This window comes from Lithobates pipiens, unplaced genomic scaffold, assembly GCF_037356315.1.
Source record: "Lithobates pipiens isolate NorthernLeopardFrog02 unplaced genomic scaffold, aLitPip1_a1.2 Scaffold_16, whole genome shotgun sequence".
Lineage (NCBI taxonomy): Eukaryota > Metazoa > Chordata > Amphibia > Anura > Ranidae > Lithobates > Lithobates pipiens.
In genome coordinates, this window is record NW_027507748.1 from 21387560 (window position 1) to 21401566 (window position 14007).

Consider the following 14007-nt stretch of genomic DNA (forward strand, 5'->3'; position numbering starts at 1 on the left):
ATGTGTTATAATTAATTGAAATTAGTCGATTAAAATAAATAAATAACAAAAAAAAATTATATTATATTATATATATATATATATATATATATATATATATATATATATATATATATATATATATATATATATATATATATATAAAATTGATTAATCGAACATGAAAATTTTAATCAGTAACAGCCCTAATATACATGTTTGTAAATGCTATAACTTTCACACAAACCAAAAATATTCACTTATTTTAAAATTGTTTTTGCCAAAGACATGGCAGAATTTTATTATGGCCTAAATTTATGAATACATTTGATTTTATTGGATATGTTTTATAAACAAAAAAAAATGTTGTCTTTTTTTTTTTCAAAATTTCTGGTAAAAAAAAAAAAAAAAAAAAAATCCAGTGGTGATCAAATATCACCAAAATAAAGCTCTATTTGTGTGAAAAAAATGATATAAAAAAACTTTAATCTGTGTACAGTGTAACATGACCGCGCAATTGTCAGTTAAAGTAGCGCAGTGCCAAAGAGCAAAAAAAAAAATGGCCTGGTCATGAAAGGGGGGGTAACATCCTTTTCGTGGTTAATTATGAGGGATCTCTAACACCTAAAAGTTATGACAAGGGGGGGTTCCTCTCTACAGAAAACAATGTTGGGAAAGGCGGCTCTAGACTGGAAAGTTGTATGCGCTCAGCTCTCCCACCTACGGCTCCTCGTACCCATATGTATGTACAATTCTTTGGAACATTTTCTGTATTCTGTAGGAATGAATTGGGGGGAGGGGGGATCTATAGAAATAACTCACCGCGCTCAGCCGCCATACTCAGCGATTGGCCAGACAATGAACTTGCCGAGGTTCTTCTCTGCTCCGGTTGGGCAGCGGGAGACGGGGAGCGATCAGACATCACCTGCTGGCTGAGCTGGGAGGGAATGACAAGAGAATAAAGTCAAAGCAATTTGGAATGATTTTCATGCATTCTGCAGCTGGCAGAGAATTCATTCCGATCCGCCACAAAGTTCTATAATATTTCTCTATATAAACCTTCCCTCCTGAAATCCCCGGCACTGCCAGAGGACTCCGCCCCTTCCTCCATCTCAGGGGGCTCAAAACTTCTGAGTATGAGGGGCCACAGCTTATAATATACAAATATTCACAGGACACAAAACAAATCGGTTTTTATAAATGAATGAATACAATTCAAACAAATGAATATGCTCTAAGAACTACCTTTATACCAGAACCCCCATCACATTACATCAGGGTCCCATTCACATAGTCACCCCTTACATCAGGGTCCCTATCAGAGAGCCCCCCCTTACATCAGGGTCCCCATCACATAGTCCCCCCTTACATCAGGGTCCCATTCACATAGTCCCCCCTTACATCAGGGTCCCCATCACATAGTCCCCCCTTACATCAGGGTCCCCATCACATAGTCCCCCCTTACATCAGGGTCCCCATCACATAGTCCCCCCTTACATCAAGGTCCCCATCACATAGTCCCCCCCTTACATCAGGGTCCCCATCACATAGTCCCCCTTACATCAGGGTCCCCATCACATAGTCCCCCTTACATCAGGGTCCCCAACACATAGTTCCCCCTTACATCAGGGTCCCCCATCACATAGTTCCCCCTTACATCAGGGTCCCCCATCACATAGTTCCCCCTTACATCAGGGTCCCCATCACATAGTCCCCCTTACATCAGGGTCCCCAACACATAGTCCCCCCTTACATCAGGGTCCCCATCACATAGTCCCCCCTTACATCAGGGTCCCCATCACATAGTCCCCCCTTACATCAGGGTCCCCATCACATAGTTCCCCCTTACATCAGGGTCCCCCATCACATAGTTCCCCCTTACATCAGGGTCCCCCATCACATAGTTCCCCCTTACATCAGGGTCCCCCATCACATAGTCCCCCTTACATCAGGGTCCCCATCACATAGTCCCCCCCTTACATCAGGGTCCCCATCACATAGTCCCCCTTACATCAGGGTCCCCATCACATAGTCCCCCCTTACATCAGGGTCCCCATCACATAGTCCCCCCTTATATCAGAGTCCCCCCTTACATCATGGTCCACATCACATAGTCCCCCCCTTACATCAGAGTCCACATCACATAGTCCCCCATACATCAGGGTCCACATCACATAGTCCCCCCTTACATCAGGGTCCCCATCACATAGTCCCCCCTTACATCAGGGTCCCCATCACATAGTCCCCCCTTACATCAGGGTCCCCATCACATAGTCCCCCCTTATATCAGAGTCCACATCACATAGTCCCCCATACATTAGGGTCCACATCACATAGTCCCCCCTTACATCAGGGTCCCCATCACATAGTCCCCCTTACATCAGGGCCCACATCACATAGTCCCCCTTACATCAGGGTCCACATCACATAGTCCCCCCTTACATCAGGGTCCCCATCACATAGTCCCCCTTACATCAGGGTCCACATCACATAGTCCCCCTTACATCAGGGTCCACATCACATAGTCCCCCCTTACATCAGGGTCCCCATCACATAGTCCCCCTTACATCAGGGTCCCCATCACATAGTCCCCCGTACATCAGGGTCCACATCACATAGTCCCGCCTTACATCATGGTCCCCAGCAGAGTCCACCCTTACATCAGGGTCCCCATTAAAGGTTTGTAATGAAAACTGTTTATTTAAGAATTTCACTAGGAAAAGGAGGAACAGGGGAAGAATAAAAAGCGGATTCAAAACTTTAGCTTTAGAAGAACTCTGTAAATCTAGGCACTGTTTAAAGCACAAGAGATATTCTCAAGTCCAGCTGGAATTTATGAAAGAGAATGAAATGTGAGATTACCGGAGACATCGAGCCGTTTTCTTTCATGGAGAGGATTTCAGCTGTAAGAGCATCAATCAGCAGCCTCTGCTCAGCGAGCTCCTCCTGCAAACGCTGACGCTGCAGAATTTCCTGATGCAGCCGCCGGTCCCCCTGCGAGAATGAAATACGGCATGAATGTGACACGACCGCCCATCAGAAATATCACACCGCTCGAGCTTCATATCCAGGCAGAGCCATTGTTAAAGCGATGGGACAATTTATCAGCCCACCAAATTGTCTCCTATTCTGTGTCTTACACAGGTATCATTATTTGTATATAAAAAGCACATTTTACAAAAAAAAAAGTTATCAGTAGTACTGCGTTTCCCAAAAAAATAAGACCTAGAATGATTATCGGAGAGGGCTGCAAGATAAGCCCTACCCCAAAAATAAGCCCTAGTAAAAAAAAAAAAAAAAAAACTATATAATAATTTTACAAAACTGATTACAACGGTATAAGGTGCAGTGCGTCTCCCTTTGTATTATAGAAAATACCTTACTGACAGCACCGCTGACCCGCCGGAAGTCTTCTCCTCTCCTCCCCGCTGATGTCTGCGGCCCCTCCCTCTGCAGTGCTCGGAGCGGGGTGACGTCAGCTGGGATCTCGGAGTGGTAAAGAAGAGCTCGGACAGGTCACGTGAGCGCCCAGCGGTGCTGTTAATAAGGTATTTTTCATAATACAGTTACAAAGGGAGACACTCTGCACCTTATACCGTTATAATCTATTTATCTTTTCATAAATAATTTTGCAAACAGGCAATTTTTCTCCTTCATTGATGGACGCTGATGAGGCTAGACTGATGGGCACGGATAGGTGGCGCTCATGAGGAGGCCCTGGTGGGCGCTCATGAGGAGGCACTGGTGGGCGCTCATGAGGAGGCACTGGTGGGCGCTCATATGTGGCACTGATTGGCACAGTTGAGGTGGCTGCACCTCTTCCTTTTTGGGACTGATGTCCCTTTCACAGAAGCCAGTGAACGGGAAAAAAAAATAAATAAAAAAAATAAAAAAAAAGAAGGATTACTGATCTTCTGTTTACATCATAAGATCAGCTGTCATTGGCCGACAGCTGATCACGTGGTAAAGGGCCGGGATCGACCCCCTTACTCCGATCTGTGATCTCAGAGTCTCATTGACTCCATGATCACAGGGCACGCGGGGAGCGTGCAAAGAGGAGGACATCTATTGACGGCCTCCCAGCAATGCAAGTCTGCACTGTAGCCATCATTCAGCGATAGCGGACGGAAAGGGGTTAAACAAGATGTTTTTTTTTGGGGGGGGGGGATTAAAATGTCAAATACTGACTCCTCACCTGATGGGGAGAGAAGACAGGAGGATGAATATGCTGCATAGAAGAAAATGCTGATATATTGATTTGTATTTATAAATACAAATAGTAGTTCTAGTCATAAACTGAGCGATAGGCGGCCGCTGTGGGGTCGATTTACTAAAATTAGAAAGTGTAAAATCTGGAGCAACTGTGCACGGTAGCCAATCAGCTTCTAGCTTTAGCTTGTTCAATTAACCTCTTCCCGCTCGCACTATAGCCGAAAAAGACAGCTACAGAGCCGGCCTAAATTGCCAGGAGGGCGCAGGGCTGGGGCGCGCGGCGCGCTCTGTGATCAGTAAGTTCATGGAGCTCGGCTGATCGCCGATCGGAGTAAGGGGCCGATCAGCCAATGCCAGCTGATCATGTGATGTAAACAGAAGGCGGTAACCGTATTTTTTACCCCAATGCTGATAGCGCGAGGAGAAAAGAAAAGCCGGTTACTGGCTACCGACATCAGTCCCGCACACTCCACACCCATTGCTGCTAAGCAGTGCCCACCAGTGTCACCTATCGATGGTGCCCATCAGCGTCACCTATCAATGCTGCCCATCAGTGTCACTTACCAGTGCCCACCAGCATCACCTATCAATGCTGCCCATCAGTGTCACTTACCAGTGCCCACCAGCATCACCTATCAATGCTGCCCCATCAGTGTCACTTACCAGTGCCAACCAGCGTCGCCTATCAATGTCACTTACCAATGCCCACCAGTGTCCCCTATCAATGCTGTCCATCAGTGTCACTTACCAGTGCCCACCAGTGTCACCTATCAATGCTGCCCCATCAGTGTCACTTACCAGTGCCCACCAGCGTCACCCATCAATGCTGCCCATCAGTGTCACTTACCAGTGCCCACCAGCGTCACCCATCAATGCTGCCCATCAGTGTCACTTACCAGTGCCCACCAGCGTCACCTATCAATGCTGCCCATCAGTGTCACTTACTAGTGCCCACCAGCGTCACCTATCAATGCTGTCCATCAGTGTCACTTACCAGTGCCCACCAGCATCACCTATCAATGCTGCCCACCAGTGTCACTTACCAGTGCCCACCAGCATCACCTATCAATGCTGCCCCACCAGTGTCACTTACCAGTGCCCACCAGCATCACTTATCAATGCTGCCCATCAGTGTCACTTACCAGTGCCCACCAGTGTCACCTATCAACGCTGCCCATCAGTGTCACTTACCAGTGCCCACCAGCGCCACCTATCAATGCTGCCCATCAGTGTCACTTACCAGTGCCCAGTGCCACCTATCAATGCTGCCCATTAGTGTCACTTACCAGTGCCCACCAGTGTCAGCCATCAATGCTGCCCATCAGTGTCACTTACCAGTGCCCAGTGCCACCTATCAATGCTGCCCATTAGTGTCACTTACCAGTGCCCACCAGTGTCAGCCATCAATGCTGCCCATCAGTGTCACTTACCAGTGCCTTTCAGTGTCACCCATTTGTGCCCTTCAGTGCCGCCTCAACAGTGCCACCTATCAGGGCCTATCACTGCAGCCTCATCAGAGCACATCAGTGAAGGAGAAAAAAAATGACAGCGCTGAAAGCTGAAAATTGGCCTGGGCAGGAGGGAGGGGTAACCCCCCCAGTAAGCAAATGGTTAAGCTTTGACAAAAAAAACCTGGAAGCCGAGCTGGTTTCTATACAGGAGCGGCACCAGATTTGGCACGCTCTGGTTTTAGTAAATCTCCCGCTGGTGTGTGGTCAAGTCTTACCTCCTTTAGATAACACACCAGCCGCCGTATGGAGCCGACAAGAGACATGGTGAATCCCGTCAACCCCTGAGCCTTTGGCAGGGCGTCCACCTCCCGGCCCGTCTGCCTCTCGTAGTCCTCTAAGTCCAGCTCTACTTCCTGCATCATCTGGTTCAGGACATCCAAACTGGACTGGTTGCAACTGGACAGTTCACAAGCCGAGGCCGCAGAACCAGACTCCGCCCTGCGATGAGTCGGGGGGCGCGAGGAGCGTTTTTTCTTACCTTCAACAAAAAACAGGAAAATTGTTTCACATATCACAGAACCGTGCTGAGGTTCTCTTTACAGGAGAAGTATCGCTGCAAAGTCAAAACCGTGGATGAATCCTCCTGGGCAGCGTTTCTCAACTCCAGTCCTGAAGGGGTCCCAACAGGTCATGTTTTCAGGATTTCCCTCAGACGAAACGACTATGATGATTACTAAGACAGTACGGCACAGTGGTGTAGTGGTTCGCACTCTTGCCTAGCAGTAAAAAGGGGGTCGCTGGTTCGTATCCCAACCACGACACCTTTCACCGCCCACATGAAGGCCCAGAAACCCCCACAGTAACCCTAGGACCCACCAACATCAACTCCCAGGACTGCTACAAGTGACTCCCATAGCCCTCCCTGAAGCTACAGAGGCTCAAAGGATCATGGGACATGTAGTATTAGGACTGGAAAAAGGAAGGAAACAAGAAGTCAGAGAACTTTGAAGTTCAGCGAGGAGGAGGGAGTGACATCACAGACACAGGGTGGCACAGTGGTGTAGTGGGCAGGACTCTCCCCTAGCAGTAAGAAGGGTCACTGGTTCGAATCCCAACCCCAACACTACCTGCCTGGAGTTTGCAAGTTCTCCCTGTGCCTGCGTGGGTTTCCTCTGTGTACTCCGGGTTTCCTCCCACACTCCAAAGACATGCAGGTAGGTTAATTGGCTTCTGTCCAAAATTGGCCCTAGTATATGAATGGGGACCTTGGATTGTGAGCTCATTGAGGGTAGGGACCGATGTGAGTGTGCAATGTACAGGGATAGGGACAATTGTAGACACTCACTCAGGTTGAACTGGATGGACTGGTGTCTTTATTCAACCTTACTAACTATGCAACTATGTAAGGCAGTATACCTGATCAAATAACCAAAAATAATGGGACGCCTGAAAACATGACCTGTTGGGGTGCTTGAGGACTGGAGTTGGGAAACACTGCTCTAGGGGACCAAGGGCTTGTAGCATTCGATCCCTAATGACCCGCGGTTGCTGAGCTAGTTTGGTTGCGGTAATGAGCTCGCTAAGTGCTAACTTAGTTGGGGTAGTAGGAACACTTTTCTGGGGGGTGGGACAGCCACACCTCTTGACCTTTTACCTATAGGGACACGCCTGCTGACCTTTGGAGGCGGTCCCTATTCCAATCCCTGAGTCTTAACCTTGTTCTTAAAAAGGGAAATCCTAACCCCTAACCCACCATCCCATAGTGGTTGGACTACGCTGCTCAGCAGGAGGTCCGAGTGACAGCGCTCGACTCTGACAGCAGTCACGAGCGCTGTCATTCAGCATCATATATGGGCATTAGCTAGACTGGTACTTAGATGGTAGCGCCCCCTTCTGTTTGTTCTTAAGTACCCAAGGAGATCAGTGTGTAATCGCAGCCCATCTAGGAACACCCACCCTGCCAGACAGACATCCCTCCAACAGGGAATTTGAATATTTGACTAACTCCTCCCAAGAGCCAGCCCACCGCTTGCATCATAGCTGAGGGCTCGTGAGAGGAGTGATGTTTTCTGGAAACGATGTACAGACACCTGCAGCCACCCCCCCCCCCCCCCCCCCACCAGCCACGATCTACCAACATTGCATAGAGAAGTACTAAAGACCCAATGATGACATCACTAGGTTTAAAATAAAAAAGGTATGCACTGAAAACAGAAAAGTTTTATTTACCTGAGCCAAATCTTGATCCAGCAAAGTGCACAAGAGCCTCTCTCTCCCTCCTCACTGGCCCAGAGACAGCAGCGGGAGCTGCTGCCAACGACAGCCAGTGAAAAGAGAGCGTGGCAGAGTCCTGCTGTCTGTGTCAATAGATGCTCTGGAGCGTGCCCGTACGAGTGCCCCCATAGCAAGGGGATTGCTATAGGCGAACTTCTGCGGTGGGGGAGGAGCCAGAAGCGCCAGCGGGGGACCTGAGAAGAGGAGGACTGGGGCTGCTCTGTGCAAAACTATTGTACAGAACAGGCAAGTATAACATGTTTGTTATTTTAAAGCGGAGGTCCACCCACCCCTGCAGAAATTAAAAGCCAACAGCTACACATACTGCAGCTGCTGACTTCTAAAATTAGGACACTTACCTGTCGTGGAGTCCAGCGATGTCGGCACCGTAGCCAATGTTTCCATCAGCTGTCGGGTGCTGCCGCTGCCATTGCGGGTAAGGGAACACGGCACTGCAGAATTACCACTTCACGACCGGGGCCCTACTTTGCACCCTCCTACTGGCCCGGCGGCGGGGGAAGGAGGATGAGGGAGCCGAGCCGCTGACATAATTCACTGCAGCCCAGTGTCCCGGAAGTGGGGAACTTCCGCTCCCCCCAAATGTGGCACCGGGGGGGGGGGGGACAAATGAGCAGAATTTCCACTTTTGGCTGGAAATTCACTTTAATGAAAAAAAAAAAAAAAAAAAGTTCACTTTCAGCTTTGAGGTTTGATAGCGGTGCCCCCTTTGGGGGGAATTTCTCTCTATCATGCCATGGGGAACAGGAAGTAAAGGTAAAACCACCATAACATACATTTGTCTTGGTACTCCCTTTGCACAATATTGAATCCTTGGGACACAGCAGGGCCCTCACCTTTTGCCGGCACCCGATGGTGATTTGGGGGGTTGGGGTTCAGTATTCTGCCAATTACACATTTTGGATCTTCAGGTTCTACTTGCTCTTCCTCCGTCAGGCGGGTTTTGACCTTCTTTACAGCTGTGGTGGCGTTCAACGCTATAGAAAAATGTTAGGGTAAAATAAATTCATTTATTTATAGCCTCATAACCTACCAGGATATCCTACTCTAACCCCTTCGCACAGACCGCACACATATATACGCAGCAGCCTCATCGAAGTGGGCTTTTTTTCCATAGGACTGCATATATGGCCATCTCCCTTTGTGCTGGGAGTGCACTTCCAACACAGAGACCGGGCTCTGACTGAGACCCTGGGGTCTCCCACTAAAGATCGGGACCCGGGACTGTCAGTTCCAGGTCACCTGATCCCTGTGATACCCTCTGATTGGCTATCACTGTGATCAGATACATTGTATCTTCCTTCTTCTTGCAGGAGAGGAATTGTAAAACAATCAACAAGCATGTATTTAAAAAAAAAAAAAAAAAAAAAACACAAGAGTAAAAGGATGCCGGGGTTATTGTTCGGGCTTTTTCACACGGGTGGTCCACATGACCGACTCCTTTGCTCAGCGGGGGGATCGATCCGCTGAGCAAGCGGATAACAGGTCCGGCGAGAGCGAGAGAGATGAGCGAGCGAGCGAGAGAGATGAGCGAGCGAGAGCGCGAGAGAGAGATGAGCGCGAGAGAGATGAGCGCGAGAGAGATGAGCGCGAGAGAGATGAGCGCGAGAGAGATGAGCGCGAGAGAGATGAGCGCGAGAGAGATGAGCGCGAGAGAGATGAGCGCGAGAGAGAGCGAGAGATGAGCGAGAGAGAGAGAGAGAGAGAGAGAGAGAGAGAGAGAGAGAGAGAGAGATGAGCGAGAGAGAGAGAGAGATGAGCGAGAGAGAGAGCGAGAGATGAGCGAGAGAGAGAGCGAGAGATGAGCGAGAGAGAGAGAGATGAGCGAGAGAGAGATGAGCGCGAGAGAGAGAGAGAGAGAGAGAGAGAGAGAGAGAGAGAGAGAGAGAGATGAGAGAGAGAGAGAGAGAGATGATCGAGATGAGAGAGAGAGAGAGATGATCGAGATGAGAGAGAGATGATCGAGATGAGAGAGAGAGAGAGATGATCGAGATGAGAGAGAGATGATCAAGATTATATACATCTCATATTATATACAAAAAATAAAAAAAACACACGAATCATTTATCACCAAAATGAAAAGGCCAATTTGGCATGACAAAAAAAATAAAATAAAACCCTGCGGTATAATCCACCCGGATGCACAATGTAGTTGTGATGATAAGTACGGTTTTACTAACACATGTCAAAGTTGCATAATTGAGTTTAGTGTTAATCAGCCCTACCTATTTGCCCGTTGGTGGGGTGACCGGAGCTTTTGGGTGTCACAAACTGGTTGTCTGCATCCACTTCTTTGCCTGTTGATGGGTGACGAGATGCTGGATGGGAACGCTCTTCATTTATTATCTGGTGAGCCCTGGAAGAAGATTGGTAAAACATTCGTATAACACAGAACCTTCATAGAGTGCAAATGAAAGACTCCGACTTCCATGGAATTTACTAATAACTGCCCAAAATAGACGATCTCACATAAACACTATTCAATCCAAAATGTTCACTATATGCAGCCAAAAATAAATAAAAAAAAAAAATGTAAAAAGAAGAACAAACTCACCTGTCAGTGGTAAGGTTGGGCTGGAAAGTAATGGAAACGTCCACTTCATCATCATCTTCATCATCATGTGACTGACTCTCATCCACGTCATTAAGAGCCTAAATCAAATATTTCCAATCATAAACTTTCTGCCATACATCCAAAACATACCAAGTCTCATATACAGCAAGTGCCAAACCTGAATATCAGGAACCGGGAACTACACCCCATCTCCTAAACCAGGGGTAGGATACCTCGGACCTCCAGCTCTGGAGCAACTACAAATCCCATCATGCCTCTGCCTCTAGGAGTCATGCCTGTGATTGTCGGGGTCTTGCAATGTCTCATGGGACTTGTAGTTTCAAAACAGCTGGAGGGCCGAGGTTGCCACCCCTGTCCTAAAGCTAAAAATCTCATCCCCCTCCCCCGTATGTAGGATATACACTCACCACTTTATTAGGTACACCTGTTTAATTGCTTGGTAACACTAATTGCTAAATCAGCCAATCACATGGAAGCAACTTAATGCATTTAGGCACCTAGACGTGGTGAAGATGACATGCTGAAGTTCATCAGAATGGGGAAAGAAAGGGGATTTAGGTGACTTTGAATGTGGAATGGTTGTTGGTGGCAGATGGGCCGGTCTGAGTGTTTCTGGGATTTTCACAATGGTGGGGAAAAGAGAAAATATCCAGTGAGCGGCAGCTGTGTGGAGGAAAATGCCTTGTTGATGTCAGAGGAGAATGGGCAGACGATAGAAAGGCAACAGCAATTCAAATAACCACTCGGTACACCAAAGTTATGCAGAATACCATCTCTGAATGCGAACCTTGAAGCAGATGGGTTACAGCAGCAGAAGACCACACCGGGTGCCACTCCTGTCAGCTAAGAACAGGAAACTGAGGCTACAATTGGCACAGGATCACCAAATTTGGACAATAGAAAAATTGAAAAAACGTTGTCTGGTCTGATGGGTCTGGATTTCAGCTGCGACATCAGATGGTGGGGTCAGAATTTGGTGCATGGATCCATCCTGCCTTGTATAACCGGTTCAGACTGGTGGTGGGGGTGTAATGGTGTGGGGGGGATATTTTCTTGGCGCTCTTTGGGCCCCTTAGTACCAACTGAATATTGTTTAACCACCATGGCCTACCCGAGTATTGTTGTTGATCATGTCCACCTCTTTACGACTACAGTGTCCCCATCTTCTGATGGCTCCTTCCAGCAGGATAATGCACCATGTCACAAAGCTCCAATCATCTCACCACTGGACAATGAGGTCCCTGTACTCCAATGGTCTCCACACTCACCAGATCTCACCACTGGACAACGAGGTCCCTGACCTCCAATGGTCTCCACACTCACCAGATCTCACCACTGGACAATGAGGTCACTGTCCTCCAATGGTCTCCACACTCACCAGATCTCACCACTGGACAATGAGGTCACTGTACTCCAATGGTCTCCACACTCACCAGATCTCACCACTGGACAATGAGGTCACTGTACTCCAATGGTCTCCACACTCACCAGATCTCACCACTGGACAATGTGGTCACTGTACTCCAATGGTCTCCACACTCACCAGATCTCACCACTGGACAATGGGGTCACTGTACTCCATACTCACCAGATCTCATCCAATAGAGCGCCTTTGGGATGCGGAGGAACGGAATATTCGTATCATGTATGTGCAGCTGACAAATCTGCAGCAACTGTGTGATGCCATCATGTCACTATGGAGCAAAATCTCTGAGGAATGTTTCCATCACCTTGTATCTATGCCACCAATAATGAAGACAAAAGGGGGTCCAACCCGGGACAAGCAAGGTGGACCTAATAAAGTGTCTGGCGAGTATATGTTGATTAGTTTCTCAAAGCTGAACTCCAGGAATTACACCCCATCCTCTAAAGCAAAGAAGTTCACCCCCACCCCTCCCCCCCCGTATGAAAAAAAAAAAAAATTATATATATATATATATATATATATATAAAATCACACAGTCTGGTGACGTGAAGGCGGTTTCTTCCGGGACTCACAATCAACAACATGGTGGCATCCTTTCAAATCTAAGTGGAGGTCACATAATGACATTGAAGAATGATGGAGAAGCCAATGGGGTATGCTGCATGCACATCTCAGGACAAGGGCAATGCTGACAGGAGGAGAGAGCAGAGCAACCAAAAAAAAAAAAAATCTCACCAGTCTACTGCTGCGTCTTCATTGTCCAATCATAGCCATTTGGCAGAGCTGTGTAAATCACAGGACTGGCTAGACGGAATTATAAATCTTTTGACTGGTAAAACATCCCATAAACACACACAAGTTTGCATTTAGTTGCATGTCTGGAGTTTAGACTATAAACAATTTTTCGTCTCTGTTACCTGGGAGTCCATGACGCTCTCGCTGAGGATGGACAGGCGGGTCGGAGGGTCTTTCTTCTGCACGATCGGACCACAAGAGGTTTCCAAGTCGCAGGATGGAGCCATTGTGACATTAGGAAAGCCTGGAGTTATAAAGGGACAATTGGTGACTACTGAAATACCATACACCGATATAGATATGTCTACTGACACCAGCATAGATCAGAGGCACACACTGGTATATACACTGCATTACCAAAAGTATTGGGACATCTGCCTTTACACACATGAATTTTAAATGATATCCCAGTCTTAGTCCATGGGGTTCAATATTGAGTTGGCTCCGCCCTTTGCAGCTATAACAGCTTCAACTCTTCTGGGAAGGCCGTCCACAAGGTTTAGGAGTGTGTCTATGGGAATGTTTGACCATTCTTCCAGAAGCGCATTTGTGAGGTCAGGCACTGATGTTGGAGGAGAAGGCCTGGCTCGCATTCTCCGCTTTAAATCATCCCAAAGGTGTTCTATCGGGTTGAGGTCAGGACTCTGTGCAGGCCAGTCAAGTTCCTCCACCCCAAACTCGCTCATCTATGTCTTTATGGACCTTGCTTTGTGCACTGGTCCAAATCATTTGGTGGAAGGGAGATTATGGTGTGGGGGGGGTTGTTCTTCAGGGGTTGGGCTCCTTAGTTCCAGTGAAGGGAACTCTTAAGGCGTCAGCATACCAAGACATTTTGGACAATTTCATCCTCCCAACTTTGTGGGGACAGTTTGGGGATGGCCCCTTCCTGTTCCAACATGACTGAACACCAGTGTACAAAGCAAGGTCCATAAAAGACATGGATGAGCAAGTTTGGGGTGGAGGAACTTGACTGGCCTGCACAGAGTCCTGACCTCAACCTAATATAACACCTTTGGAATGAATTAGAGCAGAGACTGTGATCCAGGCCTTTTTATCCAACATCAGTATCTGACCTCACAAATGCACTTCTGGAGGAATGTTCAAATATTTGCAGCTATAACAGCTTCAACTCTTCTGGGAAGGCCATCCACAAGGTTTAGGAGTGTGTCTATGGGAATGTTTGACTATTTTTCCAGAAGCGCATTTGTGAGGTCAGTCACTGATGTTGGATAATAAGGGGGTGGAGGAACTGCTATAATTCATCCCAAAGGTGTTCT

General features: G+C 47.7%; 1 protein-coding gene across 1 annotated transcript in view; it reads right to left on the reverse strand.

Moving 5' to 3' along the window:
- Positions 1-14007, reverse strand: part of SPICE1 (spindle and centriole associated protein 1) — a 45025-nt gene that overhangs the window by 15426 nt on the left and 15592 nt on the right. Inside the window, 7 exon segments of the mRNA XM_077479647.1 lie at positions 802-916; positions 2842-2973; positions 5918-6180; positions 8771-8911; positions 10160-10290; positions 10489-10586; positions 12853-12974. Of these exon segments, the coding sequence (XP_077335773.1) occupies positions 802-916; positions 2842-2973; positions 5918-6180; positions 8771-8911; positions 10160-10290; positions 10489-10586; positions 12853-12974 (1002 nt within the window).